Here is a 23,088-nt window from a genome sequence, read left to right as displayed (position 1 = left end):
TACTAAAAAATGTGAGGAGCCGAGTTTTGGATTGCATTGCAATGAGTTTGATCCCATGCGATTGTAATTAATTAAATAAAAATTATGGGATGATAATAAATCAAAATTGGATGCTGAGATTGAGAATATTTAGTCAAAAGTGTAGATGCGCCCGTGCAGGTGCAAGCATCCTTTGTCATCACGCATTTTTGTTGCAGTGAGAGTGAGATTAGATTCAATGATTAGTGAAGGAAGCGCCGCCCTTTCCACTTGTTTGTCTTTGCCTTCCCTTTTTCCGCTAAAGTCTTCTCCTTTTGATTGCTACACTCAAACTTTACAAGTATTCGTTTTTAAACTGCCTTAGATTTTTAGTAAGTGGAGTATTGAATTTTGTGTGAGAACAATCTGTGACAAGTGACAACATTCATTCCGGTCACATATAAATATAAGTCAAGGACAAAATTCATTTCTATTGATGAGATCTCTTGCTATTATTCAATTCAAGAACAACCTCACTTTAGACGTAAAACAAGGGTACTTCAAACATCTTAAATGGATTATGTTTTATTTAAAACGAAAAGCGTGGATGTTTAAAAAAAACAAATTTACGTGATTCCACGTACGCTTCAAAGGTAGATATCGTATTCAATTGGCTGGTAACTGAATTAAATCCAAAATTTGTGGCATGGAATTGGGTTTTTATTCTTTGCTTCAATAATACTATTAGATACGAGAATGTCACCTACTTTGTACTTTCATATAACTTGTGATTGTAATGTTAATGTGTCCAATAATCATTCCACTAATTATAAGATACTCATGTACTGTACCTATAAAGCTTCTTATATCCATGTACATTCACGTTACAGATTAGTCAATATTCCACCAATTAATTTACTCATTCGTAAAATTCATGATGAACACAAATTGACTCTTCGCTTTCTAGTGCTCAAATTTTCAGTTATATGTATATTAATTATATGTATCATGTCATCTACATATAAATTGCAACTAATTAAGTTAGTTCTATATACTTTTTTTTAATCTTAAAGATAATCACTATTAATAGTTACTCCCTAATGTCCCATTAATTGTCTTTGTTTAGTCATTTTTGTCATATCCTTATTAATTATTCTAGTTCATGTTTACTATTTTTCATATATGTTTCCCACATTCCAATAAATGCATTCCACGTATAAAATTAATATAGTAGTATAAAAGTAGATTCAAATTTCACTACATTTTCTCTCTTATTTTTTTAATAAAGTCAAATAATTTTTTAAAATCTTCACCAATCACCTATGAGACCAATTAATAGGAATCGGAGAGTATTACAAAATGGATCGTGGGTGAAAATGTAAATAATATGACTATTTTACAGACGGTGGAACATGTCACAAGAGAGTAATGAATACAAAGTTTTGTCTGATATACAGATTGCAAGGCAAGTAAAGATTCAACATAAGACGAATATTCCTTCACTAGTAGTCCAGACCCTATTAGAAAACCGAAGTGCTGAACTAATGTTCTCCACAAATCCAATTGCTTCGTCTAAAATAATCGTCTTTTCCTTATCCAACTATGCCAATAAAGTTCACCCACTAGTATATTAAAAGTTGATTTATAAATCTCCTAATTTCAATTATGATGTTAGCAAACAAGTTACAATACTCTCAAGTCTATACCTCAAGATCTTAGTGTTAAAATCAAAATTGTAAAATTAAAAGGTGGTATTTTTTTATAATCACATTTCTGTATTACAATGATGTTTCAATTATTAATAAGAAAAATAATAAGAATTCTGAAAAAAATGTGCAATTTTTAGAAGCCTGAATCATACTTTCTACATACCTTCTCTTAGTTCTTGAGTAATGGAAAGCCAGGTAAATATAGTGTCTCTAATTCTCTATTATTGCAATCTGAGAGATATCAATTCAAGGGACATGGAGTAATAGTTAAAGCGACACTTTGTTTGTTCATTAAGGTTGCAAGACCATGATAAATACATGCATGGTTGATCACATAATGCTGCCATTCTGGTTCAACACATATATACCTTCACTCTATATAGATAAGGATGCTAACACCGATCCACGTCGTTGGTCGGCAACGTGAGCGGATTACCCTGCATCAAGCAGAAGAGCGGCGGAATGGTAAAGTCAGCGACGGCTCCATATGCATTCCAGCAGTAAGGGTCGAGCATCCTCTGCCCCTGCGCAGGAAGCAGCTCCACATCCGTCACCGTCAGATTGGTGCACGGCACCGCGTCGCTGCAGGCCAGGTGCATCGCCGGCGACCTCACGTCGTACGTGCCCTTGATGCCGCTGTACGAGACCCCGCTGATGTACACCGCCGCCGTCTGGTTGGCGCATGACTTGCTGCTGCAGTAGTACTGGTCGATCATTATCGGGTTCCTCACGCTCTCCATCACGATGTTGCTGTACCACACCTCTGACACCATCCCGTACCCTCCCTGCCACGTCTTGATCCGCACCCCGTTGTCCGAGTGCTTGATCACCGAGTCCCGCACCGTTACGTTCGTCACGCACGCCCTCGTGTTCCTCGGCCCCAGGCTGCCGATGCTGTGGAAACCATATATCTCCAAATTACTTTTCTTTTTTTTTCAGAATAAATAAAATAATAGTATATTTGATTAATTTAGTGTGGGTGAATGTACCTTATTCCATGTCCAGGACCACAGGTGATGTTCCTTATGTCTACGTTGAACGTGCCAGCGCCGATTGAGACGCAGTCGTCCCCTGCGATTAACAAATGGGACTTAGAAGAGTCAGGATCACCAATTTGTCGATATGAAACATAAAGGGGGTTTGAATGATGAGATTAAAATAATGGGGAATTAATTAAGTACCGTTAGCGATGACAGAGTTGTATATGTTGACATTGTTGGTGTTCTCGACGTGAATTCCATCGGTGTTGGGACTGGAAGAGGGTGCTTTGATGTAAAGGGAATCGATGTGGACGTGGTGGCAGCTGTCGAACCGGAAATGGAACTGCGGGCTGTTCTTTATCTTGATTCCTTTCACCATCAAGTTTGAGCTCCAGAAAAACCTTAGTGCCTACATAGTAATACTTTCAGTGATGCAGGTTCTTAGTACTCCTATAACTTAATTACCAGTATACATGTTTATTTAAATTACCACTGGGCTATCGCAGGGGCCAGGTAGAGTAGTTCCATTCACGCCCTGTGAATATCAAACAATAAGCTCCCGTTGACAAAAAAATGAATATATATTGGAGAAGTGATTTAGTTAGTTAGTTAGTTACTCTGTGAGGTTTGCATGGAAGGTCCCACCATTTCTGGCCTCTTCCATCTATGAGGCCACTGCCTTGTATCGACATTCCATCTATCCTGTAAAACACTAGCCACTGTCGCTTGCTGTTGTTTTTCGGCCAAGAATCCGGACCATCCGGCGCCAATATACTTCCGTCAATCTGTAATCACTAACACTGTCACCTTTCACGAACAACAGACAAAAACTATTGCATTCAATAAATAGTTACCTGAAAAGTAAGTTCGTTTCTACAGGGGCCAGAGAAGATGGCCGACTGGATCATGAAACTATAATGCCTGGGGACGAGGATGACAGCGGGGTCCTCGGCTTGGCAAGCGGCGTCCCAAGCCATTTTGAACGACTGTGTGTCGTCAGCCACGCCATCGCCTACCGCTCCATATGACAGCACACTGAAAACCGGAAGCAGGCTGGATGGTGCAAGAGAAGGCGGTGCGGAGATTTGAGATAGGATGCGATGTTGAGCTGAGAGAGTGAAGGAGCATAATGTGATAGAAAGAAGCAGAGCAAAATGTAGATTCGTGGAATCCATCATCTTACTATTGCTATAACTATTGCTATAAATTGGAGTTTAAATAGGAGGGGGGGATAATAAGCAAGTTGGGGCGCATGCAATGAAAATTTGAAAAAATGAGATGAATTTGAGAGTGAAGGAGAGGAGAAGGAATTTCAGGGTAGCATAGGTGTAGTAGAGTTTGAGAGTTGGGGCAGTATGTGACCACTGGATGAACAAGTTGTTTGAAATGGAGTTGAGTTATATACTGGGAATTGGGAGTGGAAGTAGCTCTGCTTTTTGTATTTCTTAGGTCGGTATTCGGTTATTATTATTATTATAGTAGCACCCCATTCAAAACCGCCCAATTCCATTTGGGGAATGTTAATGGATTTTCTGGTGAGTAGAGCTCCCACTCACAAAATCAAACCTCTCACGTCACTCATATTATTATATGCCCAAACTAAGTAGGAGTAGTAATGTGTACCAACTACCAATGTAATGAAAAGATCGATCAAGTAATTGAATCTATTCAATTATATTGTATTGAGTTTAGGACTTGTAGTTAATAAAACGGTTGTTTAAGTTTAGATCCTCTTTTTTTTTCTCTACGAAATTCCATAACGCACTATTATTAAATTTTCTATAATACAAACAATCATTCGTGTGTAAACAAACAATTTATTTTTGACACGTAGGAAAGCACCAGTGTTACGTATGCAAATTGGATCATTAGCTATTTCCAATCAACAATTAGAAAATCTGCGATTTGGGGACATGAAACTCACCATTTATTCAACTCCACAATGTTACAACAAAAACTACATAAAGAAGTACTACAAAAGTTCAAACTAGAGACAAGAGAGACAACAAACAGAAGCAGAGAAGCTTATTCAGAGAGACGGCGAGCATGTCACGATAACTGATTAGGCAGCAAGCGTGGTGGGCTCACAACCATCATGCACACAAGCTAACACATCTCTGTAGTCCCTTGAGATGGTGAAGGAGTCATACACCTCCCCATCACTGCTCCTCTTGTACTCAAAAAGAAGGGAGCTACGGTTGAACGCCGTCATCTTCACAAATCCAAAGTCTAGGTCCTTGTAGATGCTCCAGAACGTATCAATGGTAGTGAAATCCGATAGGTGGCTTCCTCCTCCTCCAACTACAACGTGGATGGTTCCATTCACCGTGCCAGAATAATGTGATTTCTCTGAGTTCACACATTGATTCTGCAAATACCAGATAAGATTTGTGTAAATAGAATACCTAGGTTTATACATATATATGGACAGCAAGGCACCTCACCTGGTAAATAGGGCAGATCCTTTCATAGTTATGCACATGACCATAGAAAGCAATGTCTACTTTGTACTTCTGCCACAGCTTCTGCAAACTCTCCCGCCCCATAGGCTCTTCGAAAGACCCTTCTAAGCCATACCAGCTGTTAGACGAGTAGCCAAGAACACGATGAGCTACGAAAATCAACCAAGGTTGTTTTTGCCTGTCTGCAGATGCCAGACATTTTTCAATGAACTTGTACTGCTCGGATCCTTCCCTCCAATCATGCTCCGAATCTGCAATGCAGAAATGGAACATGCCATAGTCCGTTTCGTACCTGCAAGGAAAAACTCCCTTGTTTAAAATCGGAGCGCTACAATGCTAAACCACCAAAGCAAGGTAGCCATTTAGTTTGCATCTATGCTCCTATACTACAGCAATGGCTCAAGTGAACGGCCACGAGAAAGTTAACTGGAATGAATTTTACCAGAACTTGGCTCTATTTTCTGCAGGAACGTAGTACATGGTCTCAGCAGGCACACCACATTCCCCACCAGAGTCGTCAGTGTCGTAAAAAGAACCTGAATTTGGCCAATCACGCTCATGATTGCCGCTGCAAGAAATATCATTTATGTTTCCGGATTTACAGTGGGGAAAACAATACACACACACACACACACACACACACGTGCGGAGAGACAAAATATTGAAAAACTGAAGATGAAGTAGGCATGGAAGACCAACCTTGCAATCATATAAGGCTTTGCCGATTGTATAGGATCCACTTGTGCAGTAAACTGATCCCACTGAGAAATGTAACCATTCGCATATGGGAGATCTCCAATGTGGAAAACTATGTCATAGTTATCAAGGTCTTCAATAAGACGATCAGTGGTATTGAGTGAGCCTGGCTGATAATCAGCATATTCATTGGAACCATCGCGCTCCGCCTGAAAGTTTGCATCATCCGGTTGTGATTCATATCGATTATTTGAATTACTTATTACAGAATGGAAAGGACATTGAAATAATTTAGTTTCCTCACAACATGGAAAATTACTACCTTTCCCATGTCACCAAATATTATAACGCGCTGCAATGATTCTTGTCCGGGATATGGTGATGACTTGAAAGAATATAATTTGCTCCAAACATATGAACCATTAGATAATATGTGACCCATCCTATAGGTGTACCTGGAGTATACAGGATTGCAAATTGAGAAAGAGTGATAGCTAAACTTAATGCTTGCGGAGGACAATAAAATTGGAGGGAAAGAGAGAAACGAACACAGTGTTAGGCCACAAATCCTTTAAGAAACTTGTGTGGAAGAAGCCTGGATCACGCCAACCAACTGTACGAGCAGGTCCACCTAAAACCAGTTTTAGAAACTCCGTGAGCTACAGTCCCGTATGCTCTTAGCGTTTGCATGGAACAAGTGCCTCATCTTTTCTCTATTCTACAGGATTCAAAGCTATTCCCACATAACATGATCAAGAGGAGCTATAAATCTATTCTACAGCAAAACATGTCAACCAGCTTCCATGTTGTGCAATGTTAACTTTTTGTTCACAAACTTGACTTGAACCACGCAGTAGAAACATGGAGTGAAGTTCACAATCATCTTTACCAACACTAGAAAGATCTGTCATTCAAAATATTACTAGGATGATAAATTTATTATTTATATGAGGGACTCTAACGTATTTGAGGAACACAAGTTGAAATATTCAGCCTGATTTACTTCACCTCTCCAATTTATACACAACAAAGTGAGCAAAATCTTTAACCATAAGCATTTTTGCTTGAACTATCCAAAAACCAATTGCATTTAATCTAGCGATAGGAACATAGAGCCTCCACAAAATTCTCTTAGTTCATGTTTGTCACAAGAAGTTGACTTAACTGGCATATTTTGATAACTTGCTAATAAGAGATTCTAGTATCATCCTTATTTTGAGGTTAGAACCAAGTAGGCTTACCGCACAAGCTTCCTCGAGAAAATGTCAGTGTCCCAGCCGGGGAACGTACTTGAGTGTGTCCCTTCCAGCCCCATTCAACAAAAGGAACGGCTTCATCAATATTGTAGCCGCTGGTCCAGGTAACTGTCATCTGCAGAAAGCAACAAAAAGAGGAATGATAATGCCAACATTTTATCAAAAATAAGACAACTGTTTAGACTATCAATAGAAGAACCAGTGCAACGGCAGGCCAGATTAGCTTACAACGTCCCAAGATTTTCCATGAGCAAGCCGTGGGTATAGAGGCGCCTTTGGATTTGCAAATGATATATGATTTGAAACTGCCACCAGTTTTGGCTGCATGCCATGAAATTCTCATCAGCAAATATAAGCGTAATCAAAATATGTCTGAGGATCTATTAGCTCTATACTGTCTAACATGAAGAATCATCAGAGGGTAAGTGTTGAAACTTGTACAACCAACCTAATGAGACAAATAAGCTTTGAGTCTTACATTATCCAGTCCACCAGTAAAGAGCGCAAAGGAGAAATCAGCGCGCTGATTGATCAATTGGAACTTCAAGGTAGTTTTTCCAGTTTTGGTGTATTTGATGTTGGAGAAATTGGCATATTTGTACTGAATCAAACGCAACAAGAGAGTATAAAATATTGGGGATTAGATCGATCGAATTAGATTATAAACAAAGAAACAACCTTGATCGGGGCTGCGCATAAATATGGAGCTTCGCCTTCATCGAGAGCACCTGGTTCCGGCTCACAGATTGATTCACTATCGCACAAATTGAATGAGAAATACTACCAGTCATATTGTAAACAGCGGAGATAAAATATGAATGCAGAGAATGAAATATACTTGAATTTAGCTGGAGAAAAAACTCCAACCCAATCATCTTCAGAGGGTTCAGCATTTTGCAGACGAACTTCCACCCATTCAGTGTCCTCGCCCTGAATCAAAACTCTATTTTGTTAACGAATGATCAAAATCTTTCCTCAGTTTACTGTTACTTTATCAGTATTAACTCATTTTTTACTTTAGGGCTGAAATTGCAGTATTAACTCATTTTCTATAAATTAAGATGTATATTAAAGAGATATTGTAGTAGTGGTAGTCGTCGTCGTCGTCTTCTCGATAGGAAAGACTAAAGAACGACTTGGGATTATTGATTGGACCTGGGTGGGTAATGTGTAATTTTGATATATGTAAGGTGCAGAAATGTAAAAAGTGGATGTATAAAGAATATTCTTCTTTTCGAATATGTATTTGAATTTTTATTGAAGCTCAAATATTGTACTTGCAAGTGTTAGGTATATTTCATTACTCAATATAGGACACATGTACAGTACTAAAGTGTCTTTAGTTTGCAAGATTCTATCTGTTTAGTTTGCAAGATTCTATCTGAGATTAAATTTGTAGTGTGTTTGGTTTATGAGATTCAATCTCACAACTCAATTTTAGATGAATAATCATGAGATAATTAGTCATAGCTAACCCCTATGACTAAAATAATCTCACAACACAATCCTAGATTGTATCTTGATATTATTTTATCTTGGAAACCGAACACCACTTAAGAGACTAAGTTAGACTATGTCACTGTATCAACGTGGGATACGTATATATAGTACTATAAGAAACTAAGTTAGACTACGTCACTATATCAACGTGGGATACTAATATACTATTCCCTCCGTCCTATAATACTCCCTCCGTCCCACTTTAAGAATCCCGATTGAGTTCGGCACGGGTTTTAAGAAATACAAAGGAAAGTTGGTGAAAAAAGATAGTGAAATGTGAGTCCTACTTTTATATATTAGTTTTATAATAAAATGTGAGTGGAAAAAAGTGAATGGAATGTAGGGCCTATTACCAATAATGGAATATTCCAACCGGGACTCCTAAAGTGGGACACCCAAAAGTAGTAAAACGGGACTCCTAAAATGAGACGGAGGGAGTAGATGTTATACTTTCCTTTTTAATTTGTCCTACAAAAAGGATGTCATATTTTCATTTTTGGAAAAAGTTCCTTCTCACATTAATATAAAAATTATATTTTTTCTCTCCATTTAACACACAAAATAAAACCTCCTAAAATGTGGTGTTATCCCACAAGTATGACATCTTTTATAGGACGGAGGAAGTACTACCTAACAGTAAGATAATACTTACATTGTACAATTAAAAATGAAATATTTTTCTTTTTAGGTTATCCCATTAAAAATGAAACGTTTCATAAAATAAAAACATCATGTTTATTATTTCTCTTACTTTATTATCTCCTTGTTAACTTACAAAACAATACTTCCTCTGTCCCATAGAAATAGGTTCTTTAGGGTTGACATGAGTTTTAACGTATAATTGGTAAATTAGGAGAGAAAGAGAAAAAGTAATTGAAATTGTGTAGAGGGTGGTGGACCATAAATGATAAAGTAAAAGAGAAAAAGAAAAAAGTTACCATGAATGGATATGGACTATTTGTATGAGACAGATAAAAACGGAAATATGACCTATTTCTTTAGGACTAAGGGAGTACTATGTAAAATCTTGTACCGAAAAATAAGTGTTTTATTTCTAGTGGGATGGAGGTAGTACATAGTTAAACAAAATAAGTGTGCAATGTGCATATTTATTTCTGCCCGTCCATCTCCGTTCAGATTTAGACACCCCATTTCCCTTTTAACAAGTTAACGCAGCCAACTTGGGTGATATAAATCCAAAAAAAAAGGATAAATAAATTAAAGAGTCATGTGATTCAAATTGCATACCAGCAGCATATACACAAAAATAAAAAATTCAATAAGGACAGCATGTGTACAAAAATGCAATTTTAACATGACTACTACCACTTAAAATAGAATAAAACAAATAACTATATACATAGAGACAGAGATATATACCTTGATTCCGAGGAGTAGCGGAGAGGCTTTAACAGCGACAGATTGGCGGAAAGCAGCAACCGTTTTGTGGATTGCTATTTTGGACAAGGGTTGCTCTCCCACCACCACCCTACCCTTCTCTTTACCATCACTGTGTTGTTTAATCACTGATGAATATGATAAAGAAGAACAACAAACAAATGCAACTGCAAAAACTATAGCTATGAGCTTCATCTTCTTCCTTTCTTAATTATTGTCTCTGCTGCAACCACAGCTCCTATTTATATTTCCAATTAGAAGCATAGAAAACGTGGGAATATACACATTTCATTTGTTTTGTTTTCTTGTGTGTGATATGAGGTGCAGTTTTAATCCGGGCTGTAAACCACATTTCACGGCCCCATGCTTATAAATGTCGATAAAATTTTATTCTATAGTACACAACTCTAGATCATATTGGATATGATTTGGTACTATTTGTTACTTTTTACCCAATAAAGCTCCTTTCGGAATGACCAATTGATAAGTCTCGTTCTAGCTAGGCCTCGGTTACTGGTCAGAATAACGCGCTTAATTGGATAATATCTGCAAAAATATCTCCACTTCACTCTCACAGCTCACTTTAGTTAGTTCTTTACTTGAAGCTTCCAGCCACCTGCCACCTGCCGGAAGAGGGAGTCCATCGTCCATTCCAGCCAGTTTGTTACCCTAGATCCAAAAGTTTCTTCAGTTCTATCGCTCTTAGGAGCTCAAAACAATCTCTACTTGCTTTATTTCATCGTTTCCTAGTTTAAGTACTTTGTTGTTTTTGCATCCGAAGTTGATTGCAATGAATGTTTATGTTAGATTTATCTTGTATTTCACTTATTGTTGAATTTCTTGCTGCCTAGTTGAATAGATCTGGTGATTTCTTAAGTATTCAATAGTTTAATCAGTTTTATTGTTGAAGAGTGCATGAGATCTGTGTTTGTTTAGTTTCCGCCACCTTGCATGTTAGCCAGGATAGGTATTTGTTGCTTTCTGCATGATTTAGTTATCGTAGCTTGATTTCTCACCTAGATCCTGATTTAGTGACTTAATCTTGAGTTAGATCGGACCTGTTTGAGTTTGACTCCAAGCATTCATCAATTGAGTTCTGAATTTCTAATCATTTTTTCGTTGCCTGGCAAAGAAGACAAGGTCACAATCTAAGTTGGGACCACTTTGTTGCTTTTACCTTTTGTCCTTTCACTTTTCAGCCTTTCTGCATGTTTAGGTAGTTAGTTAGCCATCATTGTCTGCTATTCTTTCTTACTTTTGTCTATCCATTTTAAGTAAGTTTACACTTTTTACATGTACGCAAGCAGTCCAGTATTCACATTCACGTACACACTCCATAGTATGAAGCAATCAATGACCTATTGGTCAGGATAGGCATAAGTTCCATTTCAGTTTTTCCGTCTAGTTTAACTCAACCCCAAAAGCGGGGTAGCAAACCAACCCTTCCAGAATGTCGTCGCAAGTGCATTTCGCCTACATCCATCTTTGTGGGATCGATCGTTTACTCCTTTATACTAGCCAATAGAGTGGGTTGAGGTTTTTTTATAGAAAAAAAGGATACAGATCCAACGACATAATTAAGTCTAGGTACCAACCTAGCCAGTTGGCACACACACAAGTCTAATCCTAGCATCTGAATCCAGTAACCCTCATCACCAATCAACTGAGATTTTATTATTGATGCAATGCAAGGTATATATGGAAAATTCATACGGAGCATATATTATACTCCCTCTAACTCATGCTATACATCACACTTTCTTTCTTAGTTTATCCTCAAAAGATGTCATATTATTGGAATGGCCATTTCATAGATAAATGGATGAAATGTCTATTTCTTTTTTTTCTTTTTTTTGGTTTGATCATAGGTGTTTCGAATCCACCTTCGGCGGAATCGGATTAATCCTGCTCGACCGGGCTTGCGGATTAAGGCCGAAAGTCTCCCAGCAGGTATGGGGTTTGAACCCGGGGTTCTAAAAGAATAGTGATTTCTAAGCAAAAAATATACCAAGCGTCTTGTGTTGTTAATGTTTTTATTACCTCGTTGAAAGTAGGTGTTTCTTCCTTAGTGCGTACAGAAGGAAATAACAGGTTCCCTAGGTCCAGCAAATCCACTAGATCACGCGGTCTAGGAACTCGTTGGTCGCAGGAAATCCTGGTCGTCGGACACACAAAACACTTCTTTCAAAAAACCCTCAACCACTTTACTAAACCTAGTATAGGGAAGTAGGGATCGATCCCACAGAGAAGGATGCGTAATACTCATGTTCAAGGATTTGGATTTGTTTTTGGTGTTGGCTGCTGCCACGCATTTTTTCTTGGGTTGAGGAAACAAATTAAACTTGACTTGGGAATCTTAAAACTCCTAAGCTAATAGCTAGACCTAGGCGAAATAATAGGAGAACGTTGCGAGAAAATTAACTGCTCGATCACCAGATCTAAGAAAACTACTCCAATTACCTAGACCTAGGAAATAAACTGACTGTGGGGACCATGACTGAAAAAGCAGAGTACGGACGAAAAGCTGGCAGAATAACTAACTCTAGTACTAACTAACAGCGACATCATCTTCTACAACCAAATTGCGCAAAAACTCATAAGAAAATCAACATGAACGAAATCAAAGCAGAGCAAACTAATTCTAATTCAAATTTATGCATAATCAACGAAGAACTAAACAGATCTGCAGACGCTAGACGAAGTAAAACAGAAAACAAGAAGAAAACTCAAATCCATCTAACAACTTCCTTTTCTCACTTCGGATCCAACCTCAGACGCTAAATCCACTCCGGATCCAAGCGTCCAACACAAACTCCAACCAACAGAAACACTTCATCACTTCAGATTCGAACAACAACCTCCAATCAGTCAATAAACCACAGATCTATCACCAAATTCCCATATCATACACCACAACATCAAAATAAAACAGAGATCGACATAATACTTGTAAAAATAAACTTCCAGCAGCGAGATCTATGTAAATCAACTCAAAATATCACAATTAAACACAAATCAACAAAGCGGAAAGATAACGAGTATCATCAACAGCCAAGTCGACTCCCAAAAGTGAAGTTCGACCGCAAAAGTGCAGAACAAACGGAATTAAAAGAGATTGTATCTTCGTCCACACGCGGACGGTGTTGCAACTGCGAAACTTCTAAGAAAAGAACCCTTGTACCCGACTACCCCAGATCTCCCATTCCCAAGTGTGTGTTATGTGTGTGAGCTAAAAGAGAGTGAAAAAGTGATATGATGTGCGTTGCTTGCTCTTCTATATATAGGCATTGGAGTGGGGCCCAGCGAGGTATAGATAGACTTTGATGCCCTCAGCTATTGACTTCCTCTGTCACGCCTTCTTTTCTTTTAAATCCTGCTCACTTCACTTCATTCCTTCGCTAGACCATCTCCTTCAGCATTTCCTCGATCTAACGATTTTTCTTCACACACCTGGCTTAGGAAACGTGTTAGACCCAGCAAATTATAACGCTTTTCACCATATAACCGATGCACGAAATTAGCCTTATCACTCGTCCATTAATAAACTTGTGAACTCTAGGTATTTGAGAGTAGCTCTGTATGTTTATTTAATTCCATTTTTTGATATCCAAGAATTATACTCCATAAAGAATTATTCAAGAATTATATCCAAGAATTATACTCCATAAAGTTCCCTCCGTCCTATAGAAATAGGGCATTTGGGGTTGGCACAAGTTTTAATGTGTAACTGGTAAAGTAAGTGAGAAAGAAAAAAATAATAGTTGAAATTGTGTAGTGTACGGTGGACTCCATAAATGATAAAGTAAAAGTGAAAGAGAAAAAAGTTGCCATAATTGATATGGACTATTTCTATGGGACGGAAGAAAAAGGAAATTGTAAAACCACATATCTTTTTTTTAAAAAGAAGCTATTATATTTTTGGGTATTTAAAAAAATTGAAATTATTTAATTGGCAATTAATTAATTGTAAAAGTTTGGAACTAATGAGCTTGATTTCCAAATGTTTTACAGGTTGTCCTACTTGACTGAAGACGCGCCCTTGCAAATTAAACAAGGTTTAAGTGTTTGTATTTGATTTAATGGTGAAATTAGTAAATATAAGAAATTTGAAAGGAAATTAGAAAAATAGAGATTTTGATTAATGTCATTCATAATTCTAATTGTGCTCTTATTATATGTTAGTTTTACACTTGATAGATTGATTGAGATTTAATAATTGCTACATGTTTGAGCAATATAAATATTTGTATGATTTTATTTTATAGTCATAATAAGAAAAAGAAAATAGAAGGATATGAGAAATATCTACACTAAGGGCATCCTTAAAACCCCGTACCAGATTTGGGCCGCAAGTCCCCTCCACGTCATCATTCCCTCAAATTAGGGGTTCTAGGCCACAACTCCATTAACTCCGCTGGCCACAACTCAAGCCACAACTATTCATTTGCACTATTCACAACTACAACATATTTTAATCGTAAAATAGAATACGTTGAACAATTAAAACCGGGAAAATTCATTGTTCAATCGAAAAATAGAAAATTACAACATTGAAATTTAAAATTTTCAAATTTTTTTTTTTTAAAACATAAGTCAATTGCGGTTCCAAATTTCTTCAATTAGATCCGCTTGGAGGCGTATGTGTAGTTCTTCTTGGCGCATCGCGCTGAACGGGCCATGACATTGCACACGTCGGGAGGAACACCTTGCACGGGCTGGTCGGTGACAGTGTAGCTACTGCTGGTGCTGGCGAGCGGATCATCGCTCCAGAAAGTGACGTTTTCTTCCTCTTCCTTAACGATCATGTTATGCATTATGATACATGCATACATGATGTCTGCGATTATTGGAAGGTGCCAACCACGGGCCGCACCCTTCACTATAGCCCAACGTGATTGGAGGACTCCGAATGCGCACTCCACATCTTTCCGAGCCGCCTCTTGCTTTTTGGCAAACAACTTCCTCATATCCGTTGTCGGACATGTGATGGTCTTCACGAACACGGGTCATCGAGGGTAGATCCCGTCTGCCAGATAGTACCCCATAGTGTATCGACGGTGGTTGGCTGTGAACTCTACGGTAGGCGCTCGCCCGACACACAAGCCGTTGAACAATGGAGACTCGTTCAACACATTGAGGTCGTTGTTCGACCCAGCGACTCCAAAGTAGGCATGCCAGATCCACAACCGTTGGTCGGCAACGGCCTCCAACACAATCGTTGGATGTGTGCCCTTGTGCCTGCTAGTGTGTGCTCCTCTCCAAGCCATTGGACAATTCTTCCACTGCCAGTGCATACAGTCGATGCTGCCCAGCATCCCCGGGAAGCCGTGGGTGTCCTTGTGCATCCACACCAATCTGCGAACATCGTCGGTCGTTGGCTTTCTCAAGTATGTGTCCTTGAATGCTTCGACCACTTCCCGGCAGAATCTAGCTAGGCAATCGTGTCCACTATGCTTGCTCACATGGAGGTACTCATCAAACATATCTGCAGTTGTTCCGTAAGCGAGTTGCCGTAGGGCGGATGTGCATTTCTGCAAAGTTGATATACTTTGTCGCCCGACAGCATCGACGGTCTGCATGAAGTACGAGTCACGAGCTACAACTGCGTTGACAATGCGCAGGAACACATGCCTCCGCATCCGGAACCGGCGACGGAACATCTGATCACTCCATCAAGGATCTGCAGCGAAATAATCCATGAAAAGCCGCAAACCAGCTTGTTCACGATCTCGATGGATATACATCCGAGTACGTGGTACTCGGACGTGTTGCTCGTTCCACGCTTGAATAGCAGCTTGAGAGCGTTCCACCTTGTTGTTGATTTCTGCTTGGATTGCGGGCATCCCCGTCTCTAACATTCGAGCCATTTGAGCTACGATTGCTCGTTGACCTTCACGGCGAGGAGTCATTTTTCGAATTTTACTGTGAGAGTGAGAGAAATGAAGTTGAAGTAATATGAAAATGGATGGAAGAGTGGTATTTCTATATAAATTTTCAAGTTTTATAAAAAAAATAAAAATAAATAAATTATGAAGTAGAGTCCCCGTCCGGCCCGAACCCCAAATAACGCCGGGCCGGGACTCTCCGCGGCACGGCCCAACACGTTTAACCCTAGGCCGGGACGGGACTCGGGAACGGCCCAGGGACGCAACTGCGTCCTTGGGACCGTCCCGGGCCGTGACTCTCCGTCCTCCAACGCTAAATTCGGGCCGGGACTTGCGAGTTGCGGCCCGGCCCGCCTGCGTTAAGGATGCTCTAAGAACCCACCATACACACGTGCTACAGTCTAGCACCGACTGACACACACTCTAAATATCTCTCTAGCTTTACACCTACTAAACATACACATTACACCAAATATATATTCCCTCCGTCCGTGAATATGAGTCTCGTTTTTCCATTTTCTTGCGTCCGTGAATAGGAGTCCAGGTTCACTTTTACTATAAATGATAATAGGGTACCACCTTCCACTAACACATTCCACTCACATTTCATTTAAAACTAATACTCCCTCCGTTTTTTAAAAATAACAACTATTTTCATTCTGGTTCGTTCCTTAAAAATAGAAACTTTATTCACTAACTCTACTTAGTACTTTTTCACTTAATTTCTCTTATCTAACTCATTTTTCTTTTCATCTCTCTTACTTTACCAATTTTTCTCACTTACTTTACTAATTATGCATTAAAACCTGTGTCGTTTCAAATGTTTTTATTTTTTGAATATAGAGGGAGTATATATAAGTGGGATCCTTATTCCACTAACTTTTTTCCATCCACTTTTTTAACATTTTAAAAAAACCCGTGTAACCCATAAATGAGACTCCTAATGAAGGACGGAGGGAGTACTAGACAATTACCCACAACGACAGATTCATACACATAGCCAGTGGCCAAGCCACGTTAGGGGCGGGGGGGGGGGGGGGGGGGGGGGGGGGGATGGTCCCCCAACAATTTTAGTAGTATGAAGTATGAACTATATACTCCCTCCGTCCCAAGATATTAGACCCTTTTTTTTTTGCACAGGAATTTAGGAGATGTTGTTTTGTGGTGTAAGTGGAGTTGGTAATGAAGTAAATTTTTAGCATAAATAGAAATGGCTCAAGTATGTTGGGACACCCCAAAATAGTATATGGGTCTAATATTTTGGGACGGAGGGAGTATTATATATAGATATTAGGTTTAATATAAAATAAAGAGGTAGAGTCCACCCGACTGCTGAAGTTTTGTTTTGACTTGTTACTCTAATTTTTTGTTTCTTCCATGAAATTACCGTATTCAATGCAAATTAATTGTAAAAAATAATTTTCAGATTGTTTTGACTTGTTACTCTAATTTTTTGTTTCTTCCATGAAATTACCATGTTCAATACAATTTAATTGTAAAAAATAATTTTCAGATTGTTTTGACTTGTTACTCTAATTTTTGTTTCTTCCATGAAATTACCGTATTCAATACAATTTAATTGTAAAAAATAATTTTCAAATTGTTTTGACTTGTTACTCTAATTTTTTGTTTTTTGTTTCTTCCATTAAATTACCGTATTCAATGCAATTTAATTGTAAAAAATAATTTTCAGATTGTTTTGTCTTGTTACTCTAATTTTTTGTTTCTTCCATGAAATTACTGTATTCAATGCAATTTAATTGTAAAAAATAATTTTCAGATTTGTAAATGAGTAAATATTCATCATATGTATCACTAGTTTCTATTGATCATGCTCTAGTTACTCTAATTTTTTGTTTCTTCCATAAAATTACCTTATTCAATGCAATTTAATTGTAAAAAATAATTTTCTGATTTGTAAATGAGTAAATATTCATCATATGTATAACTAGTTTCTATTGATCATGCTCTAGTTATTTCACTTATATACTCATGCAACTTCCGGCGACGGCACCATTGAAATACCAATTACCGTTAACACTAATTTGGGCCCCGAGTATTTTTCTGGCTTCGCCACTGCACATCACCCTTCACTCCTCTGTTTGATGGTTTTTCTAGCCACCAGAAATCGCCGGCTGCTACCCGCCGGTGCTGTGGCTTCCGGCTAGCCTCCCTCCACTCAGCTTATTCATCCTCAGCTTCCATAATATCCATTAAAGTCGGAATCAAGGTTTGAATCTTTCTCAATTTCAATTTCATTTTTTTATGATTTAGAGTAAAATGTGAAATTACTCCTTGATTGTATGACATCCCATGTTGTGTTTATGTTCTTTTTAATTGAAAGTTATATGTGCAATAATATGTGTGAGTGGAGAGAATTGATTTTTGTGTCTTTGCTTGCTTGGCTATTATATTTGTTTGTTGGAGATGATTATTTTGTGGTTTTGAAACTTTGAATTGGTTAGTAGGATTATTGAATACTAGAGCTAAAAGAAAGCTTTTTTTTTTTTTGTTGTTGGTGCAATTAATTCTCTATTTCACTTTAGAAATAAAGAAATGAACTTTGGAGTGAAGTCTTTGAATGTCAACAAATACACAGTTTCAAAGCAGTGGGTTTCGGGGCTTATTTGACAGACCAAAAGATTTTGGTTCCAGCTCATATTTTACTAGAATGTATCCTTAGATGTCTTTTACATTTTCGCCAAAATTCAGCTTCGACCGACTTCATATGGATTTATGATGAATTTTTCTAAAAGGACTGCCATTCATAACAGGTTCCGGGAAAATATTTACAAATCCTAAACGGATAAGAATTTCAAGATCAAAATAAATCCTTATAAACTGGACTTTTCTTCTTATCTTTTGCATTTTAGTTTCGTCGGTTTTCGACTTATGAGTCGAACGGAATGATTTTTCAAAGTTAGTGGAGTCCACTGTGAATAGTAACTGATAATAGTAAAAGTGACTTTGTTAGTTTTATTTGAGTAATCTATTGGTGTGAGAGGATTATGAACTTGAGATATCATGTAAATAATGATGTAGGAAGATGTGTGATTATTCTTGGAAATCGTTTAAAAACCGTTTTGCATTGTTTTTTAGAATTACAATTGTAGACCATATGAGTAGTAAGTGTGACAATTTTTATACCTTGATAATTTGATATGGTTGAGTGATAGGTTTTTATATTTTGAAACATATGGTGAATGTATTATGTGCTTATGTGTTGACAGATCCTTTGACTGAGATTCATTTATTTAACCGTCTTGTGTGTTGTAACTTGTTAGTTAGTGGAATTCGATAGATTCTATAGATGAAAGAAGATTATGGGTAGTCTGTTTGATGTTCGAGTGCTTTAAGTTTGTTCTAATGATGGAATGAGTTCAAGTTCCTAGTTTAAAGTTTAAAGTTTAAATTTAGGATTGTATAAACTGAGCTAAAATGCTTATGTGCTAGGAGTGGCACATCCAAGGCTCGAGGACGAACAACCGAACCAAGTTTAAGGAGGTTATATTGAATTGCGTCTTGCCAGGTGGGGTTACTTTATCTGTAAGCATAGTGGTTACATGGTTATAATCATTGTTGTGTCGTGCGTCATTCAGATGAGCCTATGGGCCCACGAGGGGTCAGATCCACGAGGGATCATATGGGTCGCTGACAGGCCACCAATAGCCCACGAGGGGTCAGGTCCACGAGTGATCGAGACTAGTCTCATATAGATGTCAGCAAAGTTGAGATGGTTCATTATGTTATATGATTCATTACACAATTGATTATAACTGCTTGCAGCGTATTCCCCACTGAGTGTGCTTGCATACTCACACCCTATTGTTTCATGTGTTTTTTCAGGTTAAGGAATCGGTGACGGGACAACAGTCAACGAGGTCTATGATCTCCCAGTCAGCTATTTTGACTTTTAGTCATTTGGGGATTTTGGATAAATATGAATAGTTTGAATATTATTGTGCTTTGAAATTGTGTGGTTGATAATATTGATTTTTTGTTGGTTGTGACCCAAAGATATGACTTTTGATAACTTAAGGGGGTTTTTTAAGGGATGTGACATGAATAGGAAGAGTAATTTGATTTTGGTGACTTATCCGTTAAAGAATATACAATTATTAAGAATATTTTGTGGGGTTAATATTTCTTTTATTTAAAAAGAAAATGTTAGTGATGTTTGCCCTTTCCAAATTATTAACCGTTTTCACTTCCTCCTATTTTATGGGGTTAATATTTCTTTTATTTAGAAAGAAATTGTCAGTGATGTTTGCCCTATCCAAATTATTAACCGTTTTTACTTCCTCCTATTTCCCATTAAATTTTTATACTTTAAAGTAAAAGATATTAGTATATTATTAGAATTTTAGTATTTTGGTAGCGTCCCTCGTTTTAAAGAGTTTGGGGCGTTACATAAATATGACATATTTCTATGGGCCGGAGGGAGTATTTACTACGTTCAATCTTGTTAGATAATACTTCTAGTGACACAACCCATGGTATGATTTAATGGCATGTGGGGGAATCAAGAGAGGATCTAGTGTTAGATTAGGATTGATGACACTATAGCCAATATCTAAAAAAAATAAACTTGAAAGTGAAGGCTTTATAGAGGTCTAATTAATTTGTTTGAAGTTATTGGATAAGATTGACAACCATAATGCTAGTAATCAACGCTATTCGGTGAACGTCAATAATTAGGTGACTCGCCATATTATCTCTGAAGTCGTTGTTTGGATATCATAACTGTGTTTTACTCCCTCCGTCCGCGAATAAGAGTCTCATTTTTCCATTTTAGTCCGTCCGAAAATATGAGTCCCGGTTCACTTTTACCATACATGGTAATAGAGTCTCACCTTCCACTAACTCATTCTACTCACATTTCATTTAAAACTAATATATACAAGTGGGACCCCTATTCCACTAACTTTTTATCCATCTACTTTTCTTAACATTTCTTAAAACTCGTGTCGCCAAAAAATGGAACTCCTAATGACGGACGGAGGGAGTAATAGACAAAAGTAGTGAAATTTTATCTCTAGAATTCCCTTGTCTATATTGTTTTCTCATCAAATCTGATTATTTGCTTTTGCTTTAATTGCTTTGTTTACCTGCTTAATTGCTTTAGTTTAGTTAAATCACTTAAAACCTCGTTTCTCCAAATAACATATGAAGCAAGTATTTGATAGTCAATTTGTGAAACTATTACTCTCTCTGTCCTTAAATAGGAGTCTCATTTCTTTTTGGTACGAGTTTTAAGAAATGTTAAAAAAAGTAGGTGGAAAAAAGTGAGTGGTATATGAGTCCTACTTGAATATAAATTAAATGGAATATGAGTTGAATGAGTTAGTGGAACTGGAATGTGTGACCTATTACTACTCCCTTCGTCCCATAATAGATGATACACTTGGGGATTGACACAGGATTTTAGGTGATGTTGTTTTGTGTGTTAGGTGGAGAGAGAAAATAGTATATTTATTTTAATGTGAGAGAGAGCTTTTTCCAAAAAAAGGAAATGTGGCATCTTTTGTGGGACAAACTAAAAAGGAAAGTGTGACATTTATTATGGGACGGAGGGAGTACCATTTATAGTAAAAATGAATCGGGACTCCTATTTGTGGACGGACCAAAATGAAAAAATGGGACTCCCATTCGCGGACATAGGGAGTATCTGTGTTTGATCCCATGTGCTTACTTTTACTATGCTATTTATGTCTTGTATACTTGTAATTAGTTGAAGTGATAATAAATTGTGCATCACATATATTGTCTATTGCTCCATTTGTTTGACACTTTATTGACAATTTTTATAATATAAATAACTAAACAAAAAATAACCTTTAATTTTATTTTTAAATTGAAGGTTACTAATATAATACTTTCTCGTCCCATAAAAATATAGATTTTTTTAATTTTGGTACGTTCCATAAAAATAGTGAACTTCTATTTTTAGTTACTTTTTTCTCTCTAATGAGATGTGCCATATTTTCTATTAACATGCTCCAATATTTTTTTTCTCTCTCTCGTACTTTACTCATTATGTACTAAAACATGTGTTGTCCCAAATGTCTCTAATTTTATGGTATGGGGAGTAATAATAATAAATTGGAAAATTCACTACAATAAATATTTTAATTTTTAAAACATGCTTTTAAATTTTTGAAAATACATTTATATTTTATATTATTTATACTAATATTAAATTAATATTTAATTATAATTAAATATTTTACATCTTATAACTAATTTTCATTATTACGTATTGGATTGATCACATGTAAATTTTATCGAGAGCCACTCGCTAAGTCTATTGGTCTAGCCCGAAATCCAAACCCTGATAGCTAGGGTTGAATATTTATAACCTAATAAAAATACAATTTGATTAGACAGCACCAATTAACCTGCAACACACTTAGACTGACCTGATTACATCTCTATACAAAATTAAATCTCTCAAGTCACTTGCACTAATATATGTCCAAATTAGGGATGTTAGTTAAACCCGAACCTGCTGGATTGACCCAATTAGCCCGCTAAAATTAAAGGGCTGATGTTAACAAAATTACAACTAGATTAGAAAATCGGCATATCGAGTTTAGCCCCATCGGACTGGCGAGTTAGGCGGGTCAGCCGGCTAGGCTGCGCAAAAATAATATTTTTGTTTACATATTTTCATCTGTCATGTGTCACGTCCTTTTATTCGAACTATTCCTCCACATTTTCTTCTTTTTTTCTTTCTGAAAAATATACGTCCTTGTATAAAAGTTTAGACGAAAATTCATAATTGTCCTAAATTATAAAAGAAAAAAGATAAATACAAATATTCTACTGTATAAATAAGTGCTTAAGAAATAACTATATTTCCTTATTTTCTTACAAATCGTATATTTTTTTTATATCCACCTTATATTTTATTTTTTAATTCTAATTTATGATAAATATTTTTGTATTATAATATTTATTTTGCTAATGATGTAAATGTATATATTATCTATAAGAAATTTAGAATTTTTATGATTAATAAATAAAAAAGATAATATTAATTATTATTTTGTAGTCCGATTAGCCCACAAGGCTACCCCAAATGGGCTAATCCCCAAAATCCGATCGTTTAAGGTTAGGATGGTAAATGTTAATTCCAATCAAATTCTAGCTCGATGAGCTCGTACAGGATTAGCATGTAACCCTAATAGAGTTAGACCAAAACCCGATAGAATGACCCGATTAAGATCCCTAGCCCAAACTAA

At 37.1% G+C, this 23,088-nt stretch overlaps 3 protein-coding genes across 4 annotated transcripts; all 3 read right to left on the bottom strand.

The window, feature by feature from the left end:
* Positions 1-1,928: 1,928 nt before the first annotated feature.
* LOC125204723 (polygalacturonase At1g48100-like) lies at positions 1,929-4,021 on the bottom strand. The gene is made up of 6 exons (XM_048103436.2): positions 3,502-4,021; positions 3,265-3,432; positions 3,138-3,182; positions 2,849-3,056; positions 2,657-2,738; positions 1,929-2,561 (listed from the first exon to the last, which is right to left on the bottom strand). The coding sequence occupies exons 1-6, from the start codon at positions 3,823-3,825 to the stop codon at positions 2,060-2,062; spliced, it is 1,329 nt and encodes a 442-aa protein (XP_047959393.1). The 5' UTR covers positions 3,826-4,021; the 3' UTR covers positions 1,929-2,059.
* A 530-nt stretch (positions 4,022-4,551) lies between these two features.
* On the bottom strand, positions 4,552-10,169 carry LOC125205330 (nucleotide pyrophosphatase/phosphodiesterase-like). Of its 2 annotated transcripts, none has more exons than XM_089061952.1 (12): positions 9,942-10,169; positions 7,900-7,991; positions 7,740-7,815; positions 7,540-7,662; positions 7,290-7,382; positions 7,047-7,176; positions 6,355-6,436; positions 6,128-6,260; positions 5,809-6,014; positions 5,552-5,677; positions 5,092-5,401; positions 4,552-5,015 (listed from the first exon to the last, which is right to left on the bottom strand). In XM_089061952.1, exons 1-12 carry the CDS (start codon positions 10,152-10,154, stop codon positions 4,710-4,712), a joined length of 1,890 nt encoding a protein of 629 aa, XP_088918078.1. In that variant the 5' UTR covers positions 10,155-10,169; the 3' UTR covers positions 4,552-4,709. The 2 variants fall into 2 exon arrangements, with proteins under 2 accessions (XP_088918078.1, XP_047960153.1); XM_048104196.2 differs by having other exon boundaries at positions 7,929-7,991; positions 9,942-10,079.
* A 4,409-nt stretch (positions 10,170-14,578) lies between these two features.
* On the bottom strand, positions 14,579-15,598 carry LOC125206226 (uncharacterized). Its single transcript, XM_048105511.2, has 2 exons — positions 15,161-15,598; positions 14,579-14,950 (listed from the first exon to the last, which is right to left on the bottom strand). Exons 1-2 carry the CDS (start codon positions 15,596-15,598, stop codon positions 14,579-14,581), a joined length of 810 nt encoding a protein of 269 aa, XP_047961468.2.
* Positions 15,599-23,088: the final 7,490 nt, after the last annotated feature.

This window comes from Salvia hispanica, chromosome 6, assembly GCF_029641045.1.
Source record: "Salvia hispanica isolate PSC_SH4W2 chromosome 6, Shi_PSC_v1, whole genome shotgun sequence".
Lineage (NCBI taxonomy): Eukaryota > Viridiplantae > Streptophyta > Magnoliopsida > Lamiales > Lamiaceae > Salvia > Salvia hispanica.
The sequence above is the reverse complement of the archived record's forward strand: the minus strand, read 5'-3'. Positions and strand labels throughout refer to the sequence as shown.

Coding starts and splice junctions, on each gene's coding strand:
- LOC125204723 (XM_048103436.2), bottom strand. CDS start 3,825: ATGATGGATTCCACGAATCTACATTTTGCTCTGCTTCTTTCTATCACA. Junction 3,183..3,264: donor TTCCATGCAAACCTCACAGA/GTAACTAACTAA, acceptor TGATATTCACAG/GGCGTGAATGGAACTACTCT. Junction 2,739..2,848: donor CAACTCTGTCATCGCTAACG/GTACTTAATTAA, acceptor TGTTAATCGCAG/GGGACGACTGCGTCTCAATC.
- LOC125205330 (XM_089061952.1), bottom strand. CDS start 10,154: ATGAAGCTCATAGCTATAGTTTTTGCAGTTGCATTTGTTTGTTGTTCT. Junction 6,015..6,127: donor TATTTGGTGACATGGGAAAG/GTAGTAATTTTC, acceptor GCAAACTTTCAG/GCGGAGCGCGATGGTTCCAA. Junction 5,678..5,808: donor AAGCCTTATATGATTGCAAG/GTTGGTCTTCCA, acceptor TATTTCTTGCAG/CGGCAATCATGAGCGTGATT.
- LOC125206226 (XM_048105511.2), bottom strand. CDS start 15,598: ATGCGGAGGCATGTGTTCCTGCGCATTGTCAACGCAGTTGTAGCTCGT. Junction 14,951..15,160: donor CAACGATTGTGTTGGAGGCC/GTTGCCGACCAA, acceptor GTGTTCGTGAAG/ACCATCACATGTCCGACAAC.